Source organism: Anolis sagrei, chromosome 4 (genome assembly GCF_037176765.1).
Source record: "Anolis sagrei isolate rAnoSag1 chromosome 4, rAnoSag1.mat, whole genome shotgun sequence".
NCBI classification, from domain to species: Eukaryota; Metazoa; Chordata; class Lepidosauria; order Squamata; family Dactyloidae; genus Anolis; species Anolis sagrei.
In genome coordinates this window covers 242,956,398-242,982,434 of record NC_090024.1, presented here as the reverse complement: position 1 = coordinate 242,982,434, position 26,037 = coordinate 242,956,398, and the positions used below count along the sequence as shown (strand labels likewise).

At 42.5% G+C, this 26,037-nt stretch overlaps 1 protein-coding gene across 1 annotated transcript in view; it reads right to left on the bottom strand.

Moving 5' to 3' along the window:
• The window catches only part of KIF3B (kinesin family member 3B), a 45,971-nt gene that overhangs the window by 4,902 nt on the left and 15,032 nt on the right, over positions 1-26,037 (bottom strand). The window contains exons 2-7 of the mRNA XM_060771827.2: positions 10,617-12,089; positions 8,785-8,886; positions 6,664-6,786; positions 3,781-3,899; positions 2,582-2,695; positions 804-909 (exon numbers count right to left, since the gene is read on the bottom strand). Of these exons, the coding sequence (XP_060627810.2) occupies positions 804-909; positions 2,582-2,695; positions 3,781-3,899; positions 6,664-6,786; positions 8,785-8,886; positions 10,617-12,020 (1,968 nt within the window). The 5' untranslated portion in view covers positions 12,021-12,089. The remainder of the gene's footprint in view (positions 1-803; positions 910-2,581; positions 2,696-3,780; positions 3,900-6,663; positions 6,787-8,784; positions 8,887-10,616; positions 12,090-26,037) is intronic.

Here is a 26,037-nt window from a genome sequence, read left to right as displayed (position 1 = left end):
AGAGTTGGAAGAGACCTCCTGGGCCATCCAGTCCAACCCCATTCTGCCAAGAAGCAGGAATATTGTATTCAGAGCACCCCTGACAGATGGCCATCCAGCCTCTGTTGAAAAGCCTCCAAAGAAGGAGCCTCCACTACACTCCGGGGCAGAGAGTTCCATTGCTGAATGATCCTCATAGTCAGGAAGTTCTTCCTCATGTTCAGATGGAATCTCCTTAATAATAATAATAATAATAATAATAATAATAATAATACACTTTATTTATAACCCACTACCATCTCCCCAAAGGGAGATGTTTGAATCCATTGTTCCATTGCATCCTAGTCTCCAAGGAAGCAGAAAACAAGCTTGCTCCCTCCTCCCTATGACTTCCTCTCACATATTTATACATGGCTGTCATGTCTCCTCTCAGCCTTCTCTTCTTCAGGCTAAACATGCCCAGCTCTTTAAGCCGCTCCTCATAGGGCTTGTTCTCCAGACCCTTGATCATTTGAGTCGACCTCCTCTGGACACATTCCAGCTTGTCAATCTCTCTCTTGAATTGTGGTGCCCAGAATTGGACACAGTATTCCAGGTGTGGTCTAACCAAAGCGGAATAGAGCATGGGTAGCATGACTTCCCTAGATCTAGACGCTATGCTCCTATTGATGCAGGCTAAAATCCCATTGGTTTTTTTTGCTGCCGCATCACATTGTTGGCTCATGTTTAACTTGTTGTCCACGAGGACTCCAAGATCTTTTTCACACGTACTGCTCTCAAAAACAAATATCAGAAGTAACCTAACGTTCTGAGCTTGGGCTCACCCTGTACCGGGCCTCTGGGCGGACCATCATGGACATCCGAGCATGTTGACTCAAGGGCCTCTTGTATCCCACTGCGGACACCGGCCTCTTCATCATCTGCTGATTCCTAGTACAAGAAAAAAAAATATAAGCCCTCCCTCAGCAAACAGTCCACTTCAACCTCTCTGAGTCTTGTTTGCATCCTATTTACAACACATAAATGAAAATGAGAGGGCTGTCAGAAATATTAAAAATTAACTAGGTATTTTTAATTACAAAAATGTTACTCAAGCGCTGAAAAGGTTAATAATAGTAATAATAATAATAATAATAATAATAATAATACTTTATTTATATCCCACCACCATCTCCCCAAGGGGACTTGGGGCGGCTTACATGAAGCTAAATGGATGCAACGACTCAGCAAAAGCTGTAGTTCTATAAGCAGGTGTGCCTGTACCTTAGTAGCTCTCAGTCTGAGGTAGTTCTCAGTCTGTAAGAGATCTCTGTGGGAGAAGGGCCTCAGCGTGTTAGTAGGCCTTGGTATGAGAAGGCCTCTGTTGGAGCTCAGCCTGTGATTGTGTTTCAGGATCAGGGTGCTTTGGATGTGGAGAGTGTTGTCAATAAGTTTCAAGATGAGTTTCAAGATGGCAATGGTTTGGTCGGTGATATTGATGCAGAGAATGACCAGGAGATCCCTGTTCAAAATGTAGTTTCCCATGAGAATGTCCCTGAGGGGTGTGGGGATGATGGTGTGCTTTCTGAATTGTTACCAGAGAGTTCCCATGACAGGGAACATGAAAACAGCTCGGCACCTGGCCCAGCCGCAGAAATTAATGAGCAAATAGATAGATGGGAAGAGATCAGTCAAAACAGGAGAGCCAAATAGTGGCTTCGGCGTTCTGTCAGGATCCAAGAGAAAAGGATAAGACATTCTCAGCTAAAGCGAAATCAATTTCTGAGCATTAGACACATAGCTAACGAGGAGATAAAAGTCCCAAATACAGGATATGTAGTCAGATGAAGCATCTTTTGGAATCAAGTCAAGATCCCGTCCTTGTTTCATGGAAGCTTTGCTTGGAAAATTCATGTCTTAAGTGCCTTTGTTTCATGGTTTTGATTCTTGGATTTTATGCTTTTATATTCATGCCTTGGATTCATGTTTCCTGATTCCTCGCATTTTATTTGGCAAGTTTTGACTTTGTTTTTATGGACTTTGCTGGACTATTACTCTGGACTACTTTGTTCCCACTTATCTTCCTACCTAATTGGATTTACCTATTTCTTTAAAGTGCTATTTACTTTCCTGCTTTTTTAATTATATTCAATAAAAGGATTGTTTCCCTACTCAATGATGTAGTGTTTAACGTCAGAGGGCTTTTCTTGTCCTGGAGTGCAACAGCCTCAGTGTTAGTTCACCTCAGTGTGAGAAAGGCCACAGTGTGAGAAGCTCTGGCAAGAGAAGCCCCAGGTTGAAGGCCATCGTGTGTGAAGGCTGCTGTGTATAAAAAGCTACACACGACTGAAGCCAGAGGTCTAGCCACTCATTGTCCTGTCTCTCACACACTGAGCAACAGAGAGAATAGAAGGGCAGAGCATAAAAAAGAAGGGAGGAATAGATACCCAGCAGCCCCAACAGGGTTCCCAGGTCACCATTTGAAGAATATGGGGATACACTTGGACTTAACATCCTGTTTATTTATTCACAGACTTTCGGAATGGGTTGGACAGACAAAAAATCTATATACCCAAAGTCTACCTCTGCAAATCCCACAATTAAGGTTGCAAGGACAACTCACTCCAAGCGTGTGATGGGGTGCAGTTTCCACTGGTCTTCTTCCTCATCAAAGAAAGATCTGTTCATGATCTTGTTTTTCTCTTCCAAGGGAATAAAATTTTCAATGATCAGGTGCCTGTGAAGGACGACAAAGAGAAAGATAAAATTATAGAAAAGGTCATGGGAATAAACCCTTATGTTAGCTGTCAAGGCCACACCCTCCAGCCAAGAGAGAGGGATGGTCATCCTGCTGCATTATTTGTTCATTTATTTTGCTTGTTGGGTTTCTATGGCACCATTATCCCGGAGTGGAACTTCAAAAACAATTAAAACTGTTGTCGAAGGCTTTCATAGCCAGAATCACGGAGTTTCTTGGGCTGTAGGGCCATGTTCCAGAAGCATTCTCTCCTGACATTTCACCTACATCTATGGCAGAGGTTGAGGGGTCTGTTGGAAACTAGGCAAGTGAGGTGTATATATTTGTGGAATGTCCAGGATGGGAGAAAGAACTCTTGTGCTCTTGAGATATGTGTGAATGGTGTAATTGGCCACCTTAACACTCAATAGTCTTGCATCTTCAAGGCTTGGCTGCTTCCTGCCTGGGGGAATCCTTTGTTGGGAGGTGTTGTTGTCTGGAATTCCATTGTTTTTGAGTGTTGTTCTTCATTTACTTGAAAATGAACAAAATCTGGCTACCAGTATTTTTAAAAACTCTAAAACCACGACAGTTTATAAAGAACAACACTCAAAAACAAGAGAATTCCAGACAAGAAACAATCAGAGCCAGTTAACCATTTCCCAACAAAGGATTCCCCCAGGCAGGAAGCAGCCAAGCCTTGAAGCTGCAAGGCTATTCAATAATAATCAAAGCAATCCATTACAACATTCACACTTGATCTCAAGCAGACAGGAGTTCTTTCTCCCACCCTGGACATTCCACTTGCCTAGTTTCCAACAGACCTCACAACCTCTGAGGATGCCTGCCATAAATGCAGGCGAAACGTCTGGAGAGAATGCTGCTGGAACATGGCCATACAACCTGGAAAACTCACACCAACCCAACAATTAAACCCCTTTACAATAAATTTATTTAAAAAACAAGAGATAAACTGCAATAAAACATTTTAAAAATATATGGAGGATTATAAAGAATGAATATAAAACGCTATTCTGCATACTCTGCAGCCCATTCCCAGCCCTGGGCTTCCGCAGGGAACCTACTTGAGCTTCAGTTCCCGTGTGAGCTCATTCTGGGTCTGCTCCAATTCTTGCCGTTCTTTGATGTGCTCTTCTTGAAGGTCGTGGATTTCCGCCTTCACGGCCTGCAGCTTAGAAAACAGCTGAAGGGGAGAAAGGGCAGAGTTAGCGGACACGGCACAAAAAGCCCAGACCTTGCCAGGCTGGCTGCTGATGCTCAGGAGGCGAGAAGCAATCTTTGCCAAGCATCGTCTGAGCAAGGCCGCGCTACCTTCCCTGCAGGAGGAAAAACAGAGCGGTAGGGAGCATGACAGCTCTGGCTGGTGCACAATGGAATTGCTTTGAATGCTTCTGCTAAGCAACAGCCAAATAAATCTGCTGCCTTCCTTTTTGTGACTCCCAAACAGGATCCTGTAGGGAATCAGCCTGTGTTTGTGTTTCATGATGCTCAGGATCATGATGCTCTTGATGTGGGACATGATGAGGGAAATGATGGTGCTGAGGCTGAGGTGCAAGGTAGAGATGGTTTGGTCAATGATTTTCATGCAGACAATGCCAGAGAGGCCCCAGTGCAAAGGGCAGTTTCTCATGAGAATATTCCTGCTGGGCTTAAGGATGATGGTTTACTCCCTCTTTCTGTCAGCTCTCAAGATTGAGTTTGGAAAACCATCTGACACCTGGAAATTTTAATGAGCAGTCAGAAAGGGAGTTGAAAAATAGGCGGCTAGAGTTCAGCCAGGATTGACAACAAACTCAATGTTTACGTCACTCCGAAAGGCTTCGTCAGATAAGAGGCAAGAGTGGGGGGAAACGAAACCAATTTTTGGGCTTTGGGATATAAGGTTTGCTTCAAGGGAAAGCCTGTTAGATCAGGCATCGTTTGGAAATCATGTTCATGTGCCTTGGAAATCCTGTTCAAGGGGTCTTGTTCTTATAGAGATTTTTAGCATTTTGCTGTGGTCTAGCACCTTCTGGATTATCTTGGCAACCCATTGATTCCTGTCTGGATAAATATTCCCTTGGATTCTTTTTATATCTTTTGTGGACATTGCTTTGAATTACTGCATTTTACTGATCTTTTACATTTTGAAATCTTCTTATTTTTACAAGCATTCCTTTCTACTGGCTATTTTACTCAGCTTCAATAAAAAGGATTAGTTTTTCACTCAATGTGTGGTGTGTTTTAAAGTCAGAGGGTATCGTTTCTGTTCTGGAGTGCGACAGATCCACTAAAAGAATCTCCCAGCACACAATCTGGGTTTTCTCTGAAACTCCTACATTCACCTTCCTTGCCTTCTCTTACAGCAGGGATGGGCAAACTTTGCCCCCCCCCCAGGTGTTTTGGACTTCAACTCCCACAATTCCTAACAGCTGGTAGGCTGTAATGGCTCCCATCTGTTGGGAGGGCTTGTATTATGTCTTCCTGCTGGGAAGAATGGGGTTTGGTGCAGGATGTGGTTGGCCTGGATGTCCTGGGGGTCACTTCCAATGGATTCTATGAGGCCCTATCTACACTATATCCTTAACCTATGCCTTCCCCCCAGTCTGTTGCTCAAGGCATCTTACAGACATTGAAACCTTCAGAGGTGTCAAACCAACCCAGTGGCTTTCCATGACGAATCAGACTGTGTTCTCTCTTAGTCCTACACTCAAACCATTGTTTCAGACTGGCTTTGCTCACTCATAAGAAATTGCACACTGCACTGCATCTTAGGGGAATGTTAAATACAGAATGGGACTCTGGGGTTTTCCTGCATCATAACCTTATTATTATTATTATTATTATTATTATTATTATTATTGCAAAGACTCTTGCACAAGCCAGTAAAGGTTGTCCCAGTAGTGATCGGCACACTGGGTGCAGTGCCTAAAGACCTTGGCCTGCACTTAAAAATAATCGGTGCTGACAAAATTACCATCTGTCAGCTGCAAAAGGCCACCTTACTGAGATCTTCACACATTATTCGCCAATACATCACATAGTCTTAGACACTTGGGAAGTGCCCAATGTATGATGAAATATAAAAGCTAGCAGAGTGATCTTGTTTACTGTGTACTGATCTTGCTATGTATCAAACAATAATAATAATAATAATAATAATAATAATAATACTTGGTAAGTGTCCGACGTGTGATTCAATACAAAAACCAGCAGAGTGTCTGTTGTGGAATCATCTTGTTGTGTTTATAATAATAATAATAATAATAATAATAATAATAATAATAATAATAAACAAAACTTTATTTGTATTCCACCCTATCTCCCTGAAGGGACTCAGGGCGGATTCCAACCACAAAAAGGCAAACCTACCATGCCTAAACATAATAGCAAAAATAACTGAACATACAAGATCAAATTATAACCCAACATATAAATTTAAATTAAACATATCAAATAAATTAATTCTAACATAAAACAGAGCATCAAACAAAAACATCAATTTACCGGAGGCGACAAGGTTCATTAGGGCATGTAAATTAATTATTGCACTTCTATCTCTCCTGTGAGCTGTTGTGTGACCAAAATGCAACAACATGCATGCATGCATGTCTATGTCACTGCTTTCTATAGGTCTTCCCTGTTCCATACTGCAGCCAGCAGAGGCTTTGCTTTGGCGATGCCTCACGTCTCCCTCCACTTGCAGAGCAATGACTAATCTTTGTGCATTAGCCATCTGATGATTAAGCTTTGAGTATTGTCTCTCCCAACTGATAGAAGTTAGATTCTAGGATTCTATGTGTTATCACATCATCTTGCTAGTTGCTATTCACGTCAAAGTGAACTTCTTGCAGGAGCATCCCCTCCTGCTTATGCTTCGATTAGTGTTATTTCCATCACCAGGCATTGTAAACCAGCTCTTGGTTCCAGTTATGCTAATACCGCCCATCTTTAAGGACCCCGCTCACCTTTTTCAGCTTTTTAGTTTTAATGTCCACCTCCTGCTGCAAGGAGCTGTAGGTCTCTTTCAGTTCTAGTGTCTCTTCATCCCGGCTTTCCATCTGCTGTTGAATTTCTCGTTCCCGTCGTTTCTGCAGGGAATGACAAAAAACGCTGCAAAAACCCCAGCTGTCAAAGTCCTAAAATCGCCTTTGCCTGGAATTCATTCATTGCTGGGCTACATTTCAAGAACTGAATGGTGAGGAGAACATCTACCATTCGCAAAAGGTATTTCACATTTCCATACAACTGTACACAACAACTTATACTTTTTTAAAATAAATGCATGAAAAGACTCAATTCTCAGAAAAGAATTTTCTTAGAAAGGATAAGAAGAATTAACCACTGGACATCTCCTTAGTCCAGCAGAATCTTTAAGTCCTCCAACACAACCCTATGGCCAACTTCAACAAGATGTTGACCACACAATTGCACCACACAATCTTAAGAAACAGCCAGGTCTTCAAGCTCTTAGGCTGTTCCGGAGTGCCTTTCCAGAATAGGAAACTCCAGCAATATGTCCCAGAAGCACTTTATCAGAGAGTTAAGATTGTCAGCACATTGCACTTACCCTAAAATCCTACATGTTACCTGTCATACTCAGCACCTTTTTAATCTGTACCCATTACAGTTGGCCCGGCCCTAGTTTTTAATTGTGTTATGGTGTATTGTTTATCGTCTATTGCTTGATGTTTTTGATTTGCTTTATAATGTTATGTGTATTGTTATGTTGTTGTTTTTGAGGCCTCGGCCCATGTAAGCCGCATCGAGTCCTTCGGGAGATGCTAGCGGAGTACAAATAAAGATAATAATAATAATAATAATAATAATAATAATAATAATAAAGAGATCGCTAGAGGGGTGTTCTCTGCAGGAATCCCTAGGAAGTTACTATTGATAAAATGGGATTGCTGGCAAAGAATTGAACTATTTGAATATGTTTTTAATATGTGTTTATGGATTTTAACTGTGAATTCTTAAAACGCCATTGATATTTCATTCTGTTTTAATGTTTGTATATTTGTAGGTTTTTAAATTGTATTGGAATGCTTTTAATGTAAGCTGCTTTGATTCTCCTTTGTTGAGAGAAAAAGCAGGGTATAAATAAATATAACATTAATAATAGCCACAACAACAGTATCATGAACAACATTACTCTTGAATATGTTTTAATATTTTAACTGAATTTTAATATTGTATACATTTAATTCTGTTTTAATGTTTGCATATTTGTATATTTTAAATTTCGTAAGATTTCTGTCGTATGTATTTTACTTAACTTTTATGGCTCAAAAAGTGTCCGTAAATAGAATTCAAGCCCCTCACACTTAAATCAAGCAAATGGGATGAAAAAAAATCTAACTTATTGGTATCATCCTTGGCGCAATCACCATTCCACTTAAAAGGGACCCACAAAAGAGCAGTATGTGTAAATTAAACCACGTTGTTCAAAAGTGAAATAGGTCTGAATAGCAACAGACAGAGAAAAACAATGGGAGAAGGAAATAACCTTCTTGTCCTGCTTGGAAAAGCACCTGGTTGGCCATTGCGGGAATTAGAATGCCAAGAGTGCTGCACATATTTGTTCCAATTGTTTACAACGGATTATTTCTTCCTGAAAACTCAACAGAAACTGGCAGCCTCAGATTCCAGTATTGGTTCCAGTCCTGGGTGCAGTGCTGAGAGAAACACTGGAAGGACTTATTGCTGATTTGACCTATTGGTTCAAATAGACAAAACGTGGTCTGACCCTTCTTGTAGCCATTCATTTCAAAAACAGTTGCCCTGAAAAAGTTTCCAGAGGGTTCTGTCCAAATGGAAAAGAGGTGAACACGGGATTTTTGATCCCCAGGAAAACAACTGAAGATGTTAACAAGTTTCATGGAACTTCTCTCCACACTCTAAACAGGCATGGGCCAACTGTGGCCCTCCAGGTGTTTCGGACTTCAACTCCCACAATTCCTAACAGCCAGTAGGCTGTTAGGAATTGTGGGAGTTGAAGTCCAAAACACCTGGAGGGCCACAGTTAGCCCATGTCTGCTGTAAAGCAATGCCTTGACAAGAAAGGCAGCCTTCTGCCTCCATCTCACCTGCTCAGCAATCTCTTGCCGCTTCTGTTCCAAGATCTTCTGCTGCTCATTGGTATGATCGACAATGTTTTTCCCTCCAACGAGAAGTTTGCTTTCCATCGTCTGAAAAACAGAAAGGTGTGTGTGTGTTTGAGGGATCTTTGCAACCAAAACCAGCTTCATATTTTCCTCCAAAAGGTTTTATTTTCTCAATTAGTTTGTCAGTGACCGCCACTTCATCCTGATCAGACTGAACTGTGAACTGCGTACCTTACAAAGCTTCATAATTATTCTATGATTCTTTAACTCAGCTGCTACAGAGCTGTGTGGCATCTCTTCAGACATATTTCATTCATTTTACACATTTCCAAGGGCGAAAGGAGGCCCTCCTTTCGCCCTTGCCAGTTTCTCAGGCTCGTCTTGTGGGTACAAGGGAGAGAGCCTTTTCCTCTGTGGCCCCCTGACTCTGAAACTCATTGTCCGGAGAGATTAGGCAAGCTCCTACTTTAGAAACCTTTAAAAAGAGTCTCAAGACCTAGCTGTGCCGTTGCACTTTCAGAGAGTAGTCACATCATTCTATGCTATTGCTCCCTCAACATTATTTCCCCAGGAGTCCGTCCCCCCCCCCCCACTCTACAAAGGTTTGTTTATTTCTTTGACTCTCTCTGAGTTCTCTCTTATAATCAGTTCTGCCCCTTTATCTCACCCTGAGTTTTTAAAATCATTTTATGTACATGCGGCCCGCTCTTAGTCATTATGTTTGGTTTCTATGCTCTGTGTATACTGTCTATATGCTTTGATATTTTATATTTTATTGTTATTTTGTTTATTTCATTGCAATTTGTATTTTTGTGTTGTAATTTGTTGTCCGGGCTTGGCCCCCTGTAAGCTGCTCTGAGTCCCCATTGGGGGAGATGGTGGTGGGGTATAAATAAAGATTATTATCATCATTATTATTATTATCATCATCATCATCATTATCACTATTATTTCTAAAAATTATAAACTACTCTTTCATTCCAAATAGGATTTCAGGACACTGCATCAAAAGGGTATAAGAAAATAGCATAAAATAAAGTATATTTATTTATTTATTTATTTACAGTATTTATATTCTGCCCGTCTCATCCCATGAAGCACCAACTCTCCAAAGCCTTTAGAACAGTGGTTCTCAACCTGGGGTCCCCAGATGTTTTTTGCCTACAACTCCCAGAAATCCCAGCCAGTTTACCAGCTGTCAGGATTCCTGGGAGTTGAAGGCCAAAAACATCTGGGGACCCCAGGTTGAGAACCACTGCTTTAGAATGATTAGATCAGGCATGGGCAAACTTCGGCCTGACAGGGTGAACTTTGGTCCTAACTTCCTACCAGCTTTGTTGTGAGTTTTCTAGGCTGTATGGCCATGTTCCAGATGCATTCTCCCCTGACATTTCACCCACATCTATGGCAGGCATCCTCAGAGGTTGTGAAGTCTGACAACCTAACCGGCTGTTAGGAATGGTTGAGAACTGAAGCACAAAACATCTGGAGGTAGGGCCGAAGTTGGCTCATGCCTATGTTACATTCTGCCTTCCAATAACTTGGGAGAATACCAAAACAACTAAAGCTATACAGAATTCGCGGGGTTCCCTCTACATCCGTGGTTCTCAACCTGGGGTCCCCAGATGTTTTTGGCCTACAACTGCCAGAAATCCCAGCCAGTTTACTAGCTGTTAGGATTTCTGGAAGTTGAAGGCCAAAAACATCTGGGGACCCCAGGTTGAGAACCACTGCTCTACATGGCCTGTACTTTCTAACTTTTAGCTCTCTCCTGTGCTCCTGCCCCAGTTTTGTTATAGCGAGAGAATTCCTACCTTGATTTTGGCCCCTAGTTTTTCAGCAGCTTCTTTCTCGTGTCTCAGGTCTTCCATCTTCTTCTCTTTCTCCTTCAGGAGCCTCATCTTCTCCTCAGCGACAAGGCTGTGGTCCTCGAGGATGGCCTTCTTCTCCACCTCCAGCTTCTCCTGCTGCTTTCTCCAATAATCGTCTTTGTCGGCCCCCTCTTCCTCCCCATCTTCGCCGTCCTCCTCGTCGTCCTCCTCCTCCTCCCCGCCAACTCCTCCATCTCTCCTCTGGTCTTTCTTCTTCCTCTTGCCGACAGACCGCCTCTCCAGCTGAGCCTTGAGCCGGGCAATTTCCTCCTGGAACTCCCGCAGCAGCGCGTCCTTGGGGTCTTCATTCACTCTTGGTTTGTTCTTGATATTTTTGGCGCGGTTGGCATATCGTAAGGTGGTGAGGGTCTCATCCACGTTATACGAGGCAGGGCCAATGTTAGCCACCATCACCGTCTTGGCGTTGCCGCCCAAGGAATCCTGCAGGAGCCGGGTTAGCTTCGAGTCCCGATAGGGAATGTGAGTGCTTTTGCCATCGACGAGGGCAGAGATGACATTGCCCAGAGCAGAGAGGGAGAGGTTGATCTTGGTTGCTTCTTTCAACCGCTCGCCTTGGGCTCCAGTTTTAGACTGGCGCTCGCTGCCCGCAAGGTCCACCAGGTTAAGCTTCCCGACACGTATGTGGTTCTCCCCATCAAGCCCAACTTCGCTACATTCAATAGTGATGACGAAAATGGCGTGGGAGCGGGAGCTGTGTTCGTTCATGTTGGTGGCCCCTACCGAACGGTTCTGGTTCCCCACGTTCATAACGTGCTCTATTTCCTTCACGCTCTTTGTGACAAAAGAGGATAGGTCTTTGACGTACACTCCCGTGTCCGGCCTCTCCTTCAGCTCCAGCCTCTTAGACTGATCTTTCGACAGCAAGTCCCTGATTTCTTCTTGGTAGATCTCCAAATAGGAAGCCCTTACCAGATACTGCTGGTTCTGAGATCGAGAGATGTGCGTGAAGATGTGGTCGAAAGAATTGGGGATGACCCCCCGCTTCTCGGGGTCGCCTCGCACGCCTTCCATCGTGTAGGTTTTCCCCGTCCCGGTTTGCCCGTAGGCAAAAATGGTGCCGTTGAAGCCTTGCAGCACCGAGTCCACCAGCGGCCGGAAGGTTTCGTCATAGAGTTCAAACTGCTTGGAATTCCAGTCGTAGACCGCATCAAAGGTGAACATCTTTGGCAACTCGTGGGACGTTCCCCTAGGGTTCTTCACTGACACCTGCCCCAATTTGACGTTCACCTCCACCATCTGCTCGTAAGAAGCGGCTTTCTCCTTGCTGTTCATTGGCCGGCATCGCACCACGACCCGGACCGACTCCGAGCACTTGAGCTTCGACATGACTGCAGCTGGGCACTAGGGCGAGCCCAACTTACAGCGGAACCAGGAAGGCCAAGGTTTCTTCCAAATCTAGAAAGAAAGAAACACAACACTTGAGCGCTAAGGCAGCAAAAAAGAGTTTGGTGGCTAGATCTGGGCAAGTGATAACCTCAAAAATCTTCCTTTTCTTGGTTTACAAATTAAATATCGGAAAACTGTTTAGTGGATTCATAAGCAGAATAAATGGCTAACCTTCGAACCTGTACTAAGCAAATAGCAAGAAAACAAAATTCATAGCTCTGTGAACCAGAAAAACAGAGAGACAGAGACAGAGACAGAGAGAGATTAAGGGAAAATGTAACGGAAAAGTGTTATCTTGATAGAACTATTGTGGCTGCCGCAATACATTCTAAATGAAAACTGGCACCAGCCATTTTTAATGTAACTGTATTTCAAATTGCTTTTAGGGTATTTGTTGTAATGTTTTACATAACATTTTAGTTAACGATATCTTACTGGATTTTGTTTTATTTTTCATCACAATGCTTAATTCTCACTGTTATTACTGTGCTTTATTGTGTATTATTTGGATACATTTGTACTCACCTGAGGCATTGAATGCTTGCCTTTTTTTGTGTGTGAACCGCCCTGAGTCCTTTCGGGGAGACAGGGCAGTATAGAAATAAAGTACTTATTATTATTATTATTATTATTATTATTATTATTGACACAAAAGCACAGTATGTCACAGCAAACGAGATCTATATGCTGGATTTCATATCACAAAATCTATTGTTATTATTATTATCATTATTATTATTATCATTATTATTATTATTATTATTATCATCATCATCATCACCTAAAAAACCATTAGACAGAGAGTGAGGTCTGTAGATTAGCTTTTATGTTTGTTTTTTAGTCTTATTTTAGTATATAGTAGCCATCCCCTGCCACGTGTTGCTGTGGCCCAGCCTGGTGATCTGAAAAAAAAAAGTAATGAAAAAGTGTTGGTTTCTAATACATGCAATTTCTTTATGCTTGTGGGTAAACAGCACTTCTTGCTGTTTCTTTGTCAGCGTGGATGTGGAGATTGTCTGGTTTGCCTACTCTGGAATATGCAACATATCATAGTCCTTCTTTAGGGGTCCCTTTCAAATTTATGATACTATATCTCCGTGTGCGTGAATCATATCTATCTATCTATATCTAAGGCTGGATGGCTCTTTGTCAGGAGGGCTTTGATTAGATTTTCTTGCCCTGGTGAAGGGAGTTGGAATGGATGGTTTCAAGTATTTTCTGTTGCTCATGGGGGTTCTGTATGGGAAGTTTGCCCCAATTCTGTCATTGGTGGGTTCAGAATGCCCTTTGATTATAGGTGAACTATAAATCCCAGTAACTACAACTCCCAAATGTCAGCGTCTATTTCCCCCAAACTCCATCTGAGTTCACACTTGAGCATATGGAGTATTCGTACCAAGTTTGGTCCAGCTCCATCATTGTTTGAGTCCACAGTGGTCTCTGGATGTAAATGAACTACAACTCCCAAACTCAAGGTCAATGCCCACTAAACCCTTCTAGTGTTTTCTGTTGGTCAGGGGAGTCCTGTATGCCACGTTCGGTTCAATTCCATCATTGATGGAGTTCAGAATGCTCTTTGATTGTAGGTGAACTGTAAATCCCAGCAACTACAACTCCCAAATGACAAAATCAAAAATTGTTGAAGGACATACATTGAGTTGTTAGATATATGCTGTCCAAATTTGGTGTCAATTCGCCAAGTGATTTTAGAGTGATGTTAATCCCACAAACGAACATTACATTTTTATTTATATAGATGTTTTGTGTGTATGTCTGTGTATTCGTTCTGTTTTCTGTGTTTATATGTCCTTTGCATTGTCATTTATCTATTTTTTTTTTTAGTGAAGGACATACACATTGGGTTGTTAGGTGTCTTGTGTCCAAATTTGGTGTCAATTGGCCCCGTGGTTTTTGAGTTCTGCTAATCCCACAAACGAACATTACATTTTTATTTATATAGATGTTTTGTGTGTATGTCTGTGTATTCGTTCTGTTTTCTGTGTTTATCTGTCCTTTGCATTGTCATTTATCATTTTTTTAGTGAAGGACATACACATTGGGTTGTTAGGTGTCTTGTGTCCAAATTTGGTGTCAATTGGCCCCGTGGTTTTTGAGTTCTGCAAATCCCACAAATGAACATTACATTTTTATTTATATAGATGTTTTGTGTGTATGTCTGTGTATTCGTTCTATTTTATGTGTTTATATGTCCTTTGCATTGTCATTTATCGTCGATTTTTTGTACTGTAGTAGTATCGGTTAGAAGAGATCAGAAGGTTTTAAATATATATAATTGATCATTTGTGTTCCCATTTCTTTCAAGAAAAAATTGTATGAATTTCAAACCCTCCAAATTCTGCAATTCAAGCCCATTGTGGTGTTACCTTTCTGTAGTGCTGGGATTTCATGCTTCTGCAAGGCAAGAAGCCATTCTGATGGTAGCAATGCTGCTGGGAGGGTCTCTACTGTTAAGACAGGCTTTTCTTTCCTGAGGAAATGGGTTAAATGAACCAAACAGCTATTGGGTAGCAGGAGAAGGGCAGGGAGAGACTGGCAAAGGATCTCTCAACGGCACCATCATCATATCAACGTTAACACTTCTCAGTATCGCACAGCAGGCAGCATGGCATACTAAGCCACCATGCTCATTTGAGTTACTGTCAAATGCAACCACAATAAGACACAGCAACATACAAGGAAGATATTTTATCTATGTGGGGAAAAGGGGGTGATTCTCCTCTGATCATTACTATATGACACGCTTTTTAACTTTTATGCATACACATTTACAGGTAAAAAAAATTAGACACACTACTTCTGAAAATGAGATCAATCACAAAGCTTGACTTGCTTCAGAAGACACACCTATGCAAATACTTGCTCACACCTGCTAGGAATCTTTTCACACCTTCCTGAAAGAAATCGAACAATTCAAGAAGGACGTGGACAAGCTAGAACGTGTCCCGAGAAGGACGAACAAAATGATCAAAAGTTTGGGAACTAAGCTGTATGAGAAATGGCAGAGGCAGTTGGAGATGTTTAGTTTGGAGAAAAGAAGGCTGAGAGAAGAAGACCCAGGTTACATGTTTAAATACTGGAAAAGAAGTCACATTGAGGAGAAAGGGGGAAACTTGTTTTCTGCTGCTCCTGATACTGGGACACAATGGAGCAGTGGATTCAAATTGCAGTACAAGAGATTCCACCTAAACATTAGGAAGAACTTCATGACAAAAAGAGAGGACAGTGAGTTGAATCTGGAATATGCTGCTCCCTGGAAGTCCATCTTTGGAGGGTTTTAAACAGTCTAGATGGCCATCTGTCAAGAGTGCTTTGATTGTGCTCGTCCTACCAGGTAGAATGGGGTTGGGGTCCCTTCCAACTCTAAAATTCTAACAATGTTAAGCCATCTGGTGTACTATTTATTTATCGTGTCATCAGCAACCATACCATTGTATTACATTTCTAACAGAACAAAACAAACAAACAGATAAAAAACACAAAGTTTGCAAACTTGGTAGTTGATTAAATGTCCTTTGACCAGTGTCTGGCCCCTTGGAGTGCCTCTGGTGTTGCCGCAAGAAGGTCCTCCATTGTGCATGTGGCAGGGCTCTGGGTGCATTGCAGCAGGTGGTCAGTGGCTTGCTCTTCTCAACACTCGTGTACTGAGATTACAGTACAAAAGGTGCACAGTGCAATAGGTGTGTCTGAATATATACATTCTTAAACAATGGGCATGACAGCATATACCTTGACCTAGAAGACAAAAGATTCCTCCTAATCAGCAGGAAGAATTCGGTGACAAAAAAGGCTATTCAACTTGTGGAACTGACTGCTTTGCTGAATGATACACTTTCCCTCTTTGGAGGACTTTAAAAAAAGGTGTAGTAGGCATCAAAAGGTGCTTTAGATGTGGATTCCTGTATGACAGGGAGCTGAACTAAATGGATTTCGGGATATTCCCCACAATTCATATTATTTTTTATTTATTTTTACTAGAATCATAGAATCATACAGTTGGAGAAGACCACATGGGCCATCTAGTCCAACCCCCTACCATGCAGGAAAAGCACAATTGAAGATCTCCTGACAGATGGCCATCCAGACTCTGTTTATTATTTCCTATCTATCCTGCCTTTCCCATCATATAAGGCAGGGGTCCTCAAACTAAGGCCCGCGGGCCGAATACGGCCCTCCAAGGTCATTTACCCGGCCCTCGCTCAGGGTCAACCTAAGTCTGAAATAACTTGAAAGCAAACAACAACAAAAACAACAATCCTATCTCATCAGCTAAAAACAGACCCATACTTCCCATTGAAATACTAATAAGTTTATATTTGTTAAAATTGTACTTCATTTTAATTATTGTATTGTTTTTAAGTGTTTTTTTTTTTTGCACTACAAATAAGATATGTGCAGTGTGCATAGGAATTCATTCATGTTTTTTTTTTTCAAATTATAATCTGGCCAACAGTTTGTGGGACTGTGACCTGGCCCTCTGTTTACAAATAAGGTCTCAAAGGAGCTAACAATAAAAACAAAAAACTGCTAATTAAAATAATGCGAATAGATTAAAATATAAATATAAGAATTAAAAACGATTATACAATGTGTTTTTCAATGTTATTAACATAACCATCATGGAAGCATAACTCTATGCTTTTGCAATTCTATTTATGTCATAAACAGGCCACACAGTGACCATCACAGCTTCTGCTTAGAATAAGCACAATAGCCAGGCACCGCTAAGCGCACTATCCCTTGTAGGTGTTATTATTTACATTTTCACACAGCTTAGTTTTACTAATAATTAATTATTTGAGGCAGGCATTGAAATCACACAGTCCTCTGGGTGTTCTTGGAAAACAACTACAAGCAGCCCTAGCTATCAGGCCCAATAGTGACAAACATTGGGAAGTCCAGTCCAACATCTTCTGGAAGGCCACGTGCTTCCTACCTATAGCCTAAGGCAATGTGCCAAATGTCTAAGTCTGAACAAGCAGGGAGTTATTTGCACACAAAGAGAGACCCACATCAGAGATACTGGATTGAGCAATACCCTCCAGAACAGCAGTCCCTGTCACTGCAGCCAATGGCGAGGGATGGTTGGAAGTCTTGTTCAACAACACTTGAGGGAATAGAATATATCTCAGACCCTATTTGGGGAATGCCAAGGCCACTCAGTGCAATATTCGCATGTAACACAAAAGTCACAGCGCTCTTCCTGAGCCAGCCTCCCTTTCCGGGGAAGCAACTGAATTCATCTCTCTGTTTGCCCCAGGGAGGGAGCAAGAGCGCAGGGAAATGCAAGGTCACTGATCTCCCTGCATGAACGAATGACAGCCCTTCCGCTATCCTTTCCTTTTTGCGGTGCAGCTACTATGCCTGGCCCTTTAGCCACCTGGAATGTAACCTTGCCCATCCGTGCCCCTGAACGGCTTGAGAGACTCAGAACAGCAGGCACAGGGCTGCTCTGCTTTGTCCTTACAGAGACACTGCAAGGCTAGAGATGACATGACTTGCATACATTACCATGTACCCAAAGAGAACTCCATTATGGCGAGTCTGTTCTACAGCACTTCTCTCCGTCATTGCAACCAGGAGACTGCACCCCCCCCCCCCAAACATTCCTCAGATTTGGTTATGCTGGCCAGGGCTGACAGGATGCTGCAGTCCATCAACATGTGCAGAATCAGATACTAGTCACAGCAATACACTTGATCCTTCACATTTGTGGGAGTTGGTGACACAGTCCCCCCACCCCCAGCGAATATCTCTGGGGGAGGGAAAATCATAGTTGGAAGAGAGCCCAAGGGCCATCATGTTCACCCCCCGCCATGGAGGAAAATACAATGCAAACACTCCTAGCAGATGGCCATCCAGCCCCTGCTTTAAAGCTTCTAGAGAAAGAGACTCCTCTGGACTCCTAGGAAACTGCCTATTCCCCTCTGCAACAGTTCTTACCATCAGGGAGTTCTTCCTAATGTTTAAATGGAATCTCCTTTTCTTCATTTTGAATCGACTTTTCCACTGTGTCTGAAGTGGCAGAAAGAAGCCTGCCCCCTCCTCAATGTGACATCCTTCTGAATATGTAAACATGTCCCTTTCTCTCAACCTTCTTTCTTCAAGCTAAACATCCCAGGTCCTCCAGCTACTCCTAAAATAATGCAGATTCATAATTTCCAGATCTGTGGCTATTTTGCTCTGGACCTCTCTATCTTGTCCATCTCTTTCTTGAATTGTTTGGCCCAGAACTGGACACTGTCTCATGCCAGGCGAGGTCTGACCAAAGCAAAATACCTCTCTCCATCTAGAAACTGTTCTCCTATTGATGCAGCCTAGAATCACATTGTATTTTTTTCAGCTGCATCACACTGTTGACTCATTTTCAGCGTCTGGTCTGCTAGATCTCTTTCACAGGGACTGTTTTCAAGCCAGGTGTTGCCCATCTTACATCTGTGCATTTCATTTTATAGGATGCCACCATTGTAGTCTGGGGAGGGGGATCTATTCGCCATATTCTCAGGGGGAAGGAGAAGAAGCGAGCTTCACAACCACGTCACTTACCCTGTGAATCTCAGTTTCTTTTTCTCTTCCCATGTAACATGGTTGCATGTTTCACCTGGACAGCCCCATCTTTGGGAGCAGTACAGTGAATCACCTCTGCTCATCTCCTGGAGATAGAGCTATTACGTGAATATTCCACAGGCCAGCCCCATGTTCAGGAGAAGGGCACAATGGTACAACCTTAAGAGCAAAGTCTAGTTGAGTCCAACTCTGGGGGGTGGTGCTCATCTCCATTTGGCTTAGAAATGAGCCGCCATTGTCCACAGACACCTCTCAGGTCATGTGGCCAGCATGACTGCATGGAGCACCATTACCTTCCCGCCAAAGTGGTACTTAATTGATCTACTCACATTTGCATGTTTTCGAATGCTAGATTGGCAGAAGTTTGAGCTAACAGTGGGAGCTCACCCCACTCCCCAGATCTGAACTGCCAACTTTTCAGTCAGCAGGTTCAGCAGCTCAGCGGTTTAACCCGCTATGCCACCGGGGGCTCTGGTACAACCTTACAAATAACCACAACCACAAATGGAATATCTGAGAAAGTGAAGATCTAACCGTACAATGAAAATCTGGAGGAAGTAATGCTTGTTAGTTGTCTTAAAGGCAACTATGTCTTTGTACCTGCAAATGAGCCCTCTGCTCCCTACAGAATTTATTCTTGGTTCCTTCTTTCCTCGTCTGTCCCAGGTCATGTTCACCTGTAGCTGCAATCCTGGCATCTCAAACAATATTATGGAACATCCACCAACGTTTTGCATTCTGGACCCTGACTGCACCAACCAGCCCAACGTCTATGAACCTCAGACATGACGACTAGGTTACACAGTGATAACCTGCTGAGTTTCAAAAAGAACTACCAGCACATTATTCATTGCTAGGACTTTTTGCAGAGGTTACCAAAAGGAAGAGTCACCTTTTCCCGATGCAGCAACTTAATGTGCTGACTGGGGTCTTTTAAGCATGAGTCTGGAAAACTGCCCTAACAATGGTTTTCCTTTTCTTCCCCATGCAGAAACAGTGTCGAGAGTCACCTTTGTTAGTCTTGATTAAAAGCATAATAAAAAACTTAGAAGGGACTTACGTTGGCCAGGAAACTGCTAGCTCTGGCTAGAATAATGCTGGCATGAAAAACAGGATCTCCTTGAAGCTTCCTCCTTCATCCCAAATAATGTGCTGTTGGCTATATAATCATTGGACGAGTCATACTCTCTCAGCCTCAGAGGAAGGCCAATGCAAACCCAGTCTGAACAAACCTTGCCAAGAAAATCCCACTCTGTTTTAGGGTTGCCATATATCCGAAAATGACTTGCAAGTACCTAACAACAAGGCTGTATCTCAGAAGAAGGAACTGGAAAAACCACCTCTCACCTAAGAAAACTCTATGAAAGTCATGAGGTTTCCATAAGTTGACAGGAGATCTAAAGATATTCATACACACATTCGGAAATTAATGACACGACATCCTCTTCTTTCAAATTGTCCCTCTGACCGCTTCACTAGCCACCATTTGAAATAGGGCAGCTCAAAAGTAAGATGATGTGCAACACATGAGACAACTACGAGAGTCCTCTCTTTGGAGACACCAATGGAGGACGTGAGCAAAACCCAAGACCACTGTGGTGGCCCACAAAGCACCATTTCTCTCCACTCAACTGCCTTGTGAATACCACACTTTTGGAGAAGGGCCCACAAGACCTCCGGTCCCGCTTGAGCACACAGAAACACATCCAACCTTTGGATCAACTTCTACATTCTCTCTGGAAGCTTGCCCTTCCTAACTATTATTATAGCCCCTTGATTTCATTTTCATGGCTCTTCCGATGAAATCTTGGGAGTCATAGTTTGACAAAACATAAAAGGTACTTGGCAAGGGATTAGAGAATTCCAAAGACCTTGTGGAACTCCAAATCCCAGGATTCCATGGAATAGAATAATCAAACTTAAAGTAGAATCAAAGTGCTCTAGTTATGTGGTACAAAAGAGCTCTGGAAAATAATACTACACAGCCAAATCTTCCTGCTTTCCTGTGGGGCAGTGGTTCTCAACCTGGGGTTCCCAGATGTTTTTGGCCTACAACTCCCAGAAATCCCAGCCAATTTACCAGCTGTCAGGATTTCTGGGAGTTGAAGGCCAAAAACATCTGGGGACCCCAGGTTGAGAACCACTGCGTGTAGGCCAAACCTTCTCCACCCTCAAGGCTTCAGACGTTTTGGACTTCCAATTCCCAAAGCTCCACCTTCTCCCTATCAACTGGGATTTCTGGAAGTTGAAATCCAAAACATTTACAGGTTGAGTACTAGAGATCATAGGCCTCTCCAAGTCTTGCAGGCAAACAGCCAGCCAGAAGTAGACCAACACTGGCAATTATAGCCATTGCCAAAGGAAGTGTGTTGGCTCACACTCCTGAACCAGAGCAAGGTCTGGCTTTTCCAATGTGCCTTTGGCGAATGAATATATATTCCAGCTTTAATTTGTTCCCACCTTAGCACTGTCCTCATGATGCATCCTCCCCATCCTTAATTGAATATTTAACCCAGTGTTTCTCAACCTGGTGGTCGGGACCCCTGGGGGGGTCGCGAGGGGGTGTCAGAGGGGTCGCCAAAGACCATCAGAAAACACAATATATTCTGTTGGCCATGGCAGTTCTGTGTGGGAAGTTTGGCCAAATTGTATCATAGGTGGGCTTCTGAATGCTCTTTGATTGCAAGTGAACTATAAATTCCCAAACAACTCCCAAATGTCAAGGTCTATTTTCCCCAAACTCCACCAGTGTTCACATTTGGGCATACTGAGTATTCGTGCCAAGTTTGATCCAGATACATCATTGTTTGAGTTCACAGTGCTTTCTGGATGTAGGTGAACTACAGCTCCCAAACTCAAGGTCAATGCCCACCAAACCCTGTTGGTCATGAGAGTTATGTGTGCCAAGTCGGGTTCAATTGCATCATTGGTGGAGTACAGAATGCTCTTTTAATTTAAATGAACCATAAATCATCACAACTACAACTCCCAAATGACAAAATCAATCTCCCCCACAACCTCACCAGTATTCAAATTTGGGCATATTGGGTATTTGTGCCAAATTTGGTCCAGTGACTGAAAATACATCCTAGAATCATAGAATCATAGAATCAAAGAGTTGGAAGAGACCTCATGGGCCATCCAGTCCAACCCCCTGCCAAGAAGCAGGAATATTGCATTCAAATCACCCCTGACAGATGGCCATCCAGCCTCTGCTTAAAAGCTTCCAAAGAAGGAGCCTCCACCACACTCCGGGGCAGAGAGTTCCACTGCTGAACGGCTCTCACAGTCAGGAAGTTCTTCCTAATGTTCAGATGGAATCTCCTCTCTTGTAGTTGGAAGCCATTGTTCCATTGCGTCCTAGTCTCCAAGGAAGCAGAAAACAAGCTTGCTCCCTCCTCCCTGTGGCTTCCTCTCACATATTTATACATGGCTATCATATCTCCTCTCAGCCTTCTCTTCTTCAGGCTAAACATGCCCAGTTCCCTAAGCCGCTCCTCATAGGGCTTGTTCTCCAGACCCTTGATCATTTTAGTCGCCCTCCTCTGGACACATTCCAGCTTGTCAATATCTCTCTTGAATTGTGGTGCCCAGAATTGGACACAATATTCCAGATGTGGTCTAACCAAAGCAGAATAGAGGGGTAGCATTACTTCCTTAGATCTAGACACTATGCTCCTATTGATGCAGGTCAAAATCCCATTGGCTTTTTTTGCCGCCACATCACATTGTTGGCTCATGTTTAACTTGTTGTCCACGAGGACTCCAAGATCTTTTTCACACGTACTGCTCTCGAGCCAGGCATTGTCCCCCATTCTGTATCTTTGCATTTCATTTTTTCTGCCAAAGTGGATATCAGATATTTACATTATGATTCATAACACAAGCAAAATTACAGTTATGATGTTGCAACAAAAATAATATTGTGGTTGGGGGTTACCACAACATGAGGAACTGTATTAAAGGGTCGCAGCATGAGGAAGGTTGAGAACCACTGCTCTCACCTGCACTGTCTTCCAATCTTGAGGTGTAGGAAGGTTGAGAACCACTGGTTTAACCCAATTTTTTTTTTGGTCCTTTCGACCCCCCCCCCCCCCCCGCCCCGCCCTAGACACATATTCGCCCTCAGAAACATATTCTACCCAGCTCATCCAGGGTTTTATCAAATTTTATCAACTTCACTTTTAATATATATGGCCCGCCCACTGTGTCTTATTTCTTTTCATGTTATTTTGGACCTGTTTATTTTATTTCATCATATTATGTATTTATTTTGATGGTATATTGCCTTTTTGTATTTTATTTGCTATATTTGTATTTGTTTTGTTATAATTTTGGGCCTGGCCTCGTGTTAACCGCCCCAAATCCCCGTTGGAGAGATGGTGGCGGGGTATAAATAAAGATGATGATGATGATGATGATGATGATGATTAATATTGTCAGCAAACACCATGCCTGTTAAGATAAATTACACTGAATCCTAAATGTTAGATTTCTGTCTATGCCATATGCAGGATTTAACTTTGCTGGGATCTCACCAGCATGCAGATCTGGCATTTGCTTTCTATGCAAAGCTTGACACTGTAATACTTCAGAAAACGTATGTGAAAGAATCCCTGAACTCTGACCAGAACAGGTATTGAATGCTGTGAGTTGTCATACCTTAGTAATTAGGACCTAATCCCTGACGTACGACAGCACTCTGCTGTTATGAAAGGATTATCATGAAAGGGCTCGCAGATATGAGGGCAGTGGCTACAGATAGACCAAAGGCCATCCACAGTATGGAATTACGGCACTATGATTCCACTTTAATTGCCATGGGTACAAACTATGGAATGAGGGGATTGGCTTTTTAGAGAGCAGCATTTAATGTAATCAGAGTCCTACTAACTAAATAGATTACTACTTCCAGGATACCATAGGATGCAGCCATGACAGTTAAAAGTGGAGTAGCAGCACATCTACAGTGCGATATAATGCAACTTGAAATTGTATTATATGCTCAGTGTACACTCATATAGTACAGTTGAACTGCACTGACCAGCATTATATGAATCTACACTGTCTCAAACTGAATTAAATGGCAGAATAGATGGGGCCCAAGAAAGCCAGTGTTTCGAGCACCTGACTAGATCTCTAAAAGATCAGGGTTTACATCCTTATATTTGGCCATGGATGACTTAAGAGTAAATCACACTCTCTTAGTAACAGAGGAATGCAAAAGCAAGGCTCCTCTGGTACCACTAGTATAGTGTGATTAAGACCTGATATCTCTCTTCTTAATTATGTTTCAGCTGCATCTGCACTGTAGAATTACTGCAGTTTGACACTGCTTTAACATTTATAGATCCACGTGATGGAATCCTAGGAGTTGTACTTTGGAGAAACACCAGCACTCTTTGGCAGGGAAGGCTAAAAGTCATGTAAATCTACAACTTCCATGATTCTACAGCACTGAACCATGACAGTTAAAGTTATGTCAAACTGCATTAATCCTACAGTGTGGATGCACTCTTAATCTTATATTTCTGGGATTTTAATCTATGTGTTTTAAATGATTTTATGTTTACCATTCTCTATTATATTTTAATTCTATGATGTATTTCACTTCAAGTCTTGGACAGAAATGTGTGTGAAATAAAATGTATTATTATTATGAAATACGGAAGAGGAAGCCACAGGGAGGAGGGAGCAAGCTTGTTTTCTGCTTCCTTGGAGACTAGGACGCGGAACAATGGCTTCAAACTACAGGAGAGGAGATTCCATCTGAACATTAGGAAGAACTTCCTGACTGTGAGAGCCGTTCAGCAGTGGAACTCTCTGCCCCGGAGTGTGGTGGAGGCTCCTTCTTTGGAAGCTTTTAAGCAGAGGCTGGATGGCCATTTGTCAGGGGTGATTTGAATGCAATATTCCTGCTTCTTGGCAGGGGGTTGGACTGGATGGCCCATGAGGTCTCTTCCAACTCTTTGATTCTATGATTCTATGATTCTATGATTCTACGGTCCATAAGAATCCAGGAATATTAACTGTCTTGACTATTCTTCTGATTTTGCTTTCACTCTTCTCTTGGAAAGGCTCTATTAGCAAACCAGTGAGCAAGCTAAATGAAAGAAACATTTCCCTTCCAATACTCTCTAGTAGAAACAGAAAACAACCAGGAGATGGATTTCTTCAGAGCACCAAGTAAACATGTTGGGCAAGGTTTACTGTAACTTCAATAGAGAAAAAAAATCCAATTTCTCCTCTAGCCAGACATGCTGCTGCTTGCCTATAGCCTTACAAAGAGGATTGACATTTCTGCAGAGGAGACAATATATGGACATGATGTAAATTGCTTTTTAAAAATCCAACAAAAGTGTTCTTTTAACCTTGGAGGGTTCAGCAGTGAACTCAACATGGATGTCTCATGCTGGCTCTCCATTTATGTGCCAAGAGCACAACCGAGGAACACATAAGCATGAGAAAGCTGGACAGGATGATCCATGTGGTCCTTTCTCACACGGGAAACACACACCCAAAAGTACAGAGCACAGATGAAATCTCAACCTGAGAAAAAGACGAAATACTAAATATACCAGAAAGTAACACACACGTCAACATAGTGTTTTCTCATGATATGAAGATTTTCTTCGCCAAAGACATCATCAAATCAGTGAAACTGTATAATGCCAGCGTTTAGAGAATTTTAAAGTGCCTTGTCAAACTACAAATTTCTGGATTCTGTAGACTTGCCAATGTTGATTACAATGTTGGAATCTCTAGATCACAGCTACACTACCATCAGCCCTCCAGGTGTTTTAGATGTCAGCTCCCAGACTTCCTGACTACTGGATAAGCTGGCTAGAACTTCTGGGAGTTGGAGTCCTAAACACCTGGAGGGCCAAAGGTTGTGCAGCCATGATCTATCATGAGCGATTTGAGAGGCAGCAGCAATGTCTAGGTTTAAGCACCTCTTGGGAATGTCCTTGGTTTCTTCCTCAGCTGGCAAAAATTATTCCACTCGTTTAGTTTGAATATTCACAGAATCAGAAAACAGTTGCCACCTTCTGATGCAAGAAAACACAAAAGATGCAGTTTTGCTCAGTATTAAAGTGTGCCACTGTTTGTTTGCATAGGGTTCTCACTTCAATTCAAGCTAAACCCAATTTGCAGGAGACCCAGAAGGAGGGGTAAGAAAAAGGTCCATATTAAACCTTGGAAATGTGCTGCCACTCCAACTGGATGCTACGGGTTACATGCGTCAGTGGTTTTAGTGGGCACGAGGCTAGCCCTTGCCCTCAGCAAATGGAGTTTTTAATCTGTTTTCGTAACCGTTTGGGGGGGGGGGGGAAGAGTTGACTAAAACATTAGGAAGAACTTCCTGACAGTA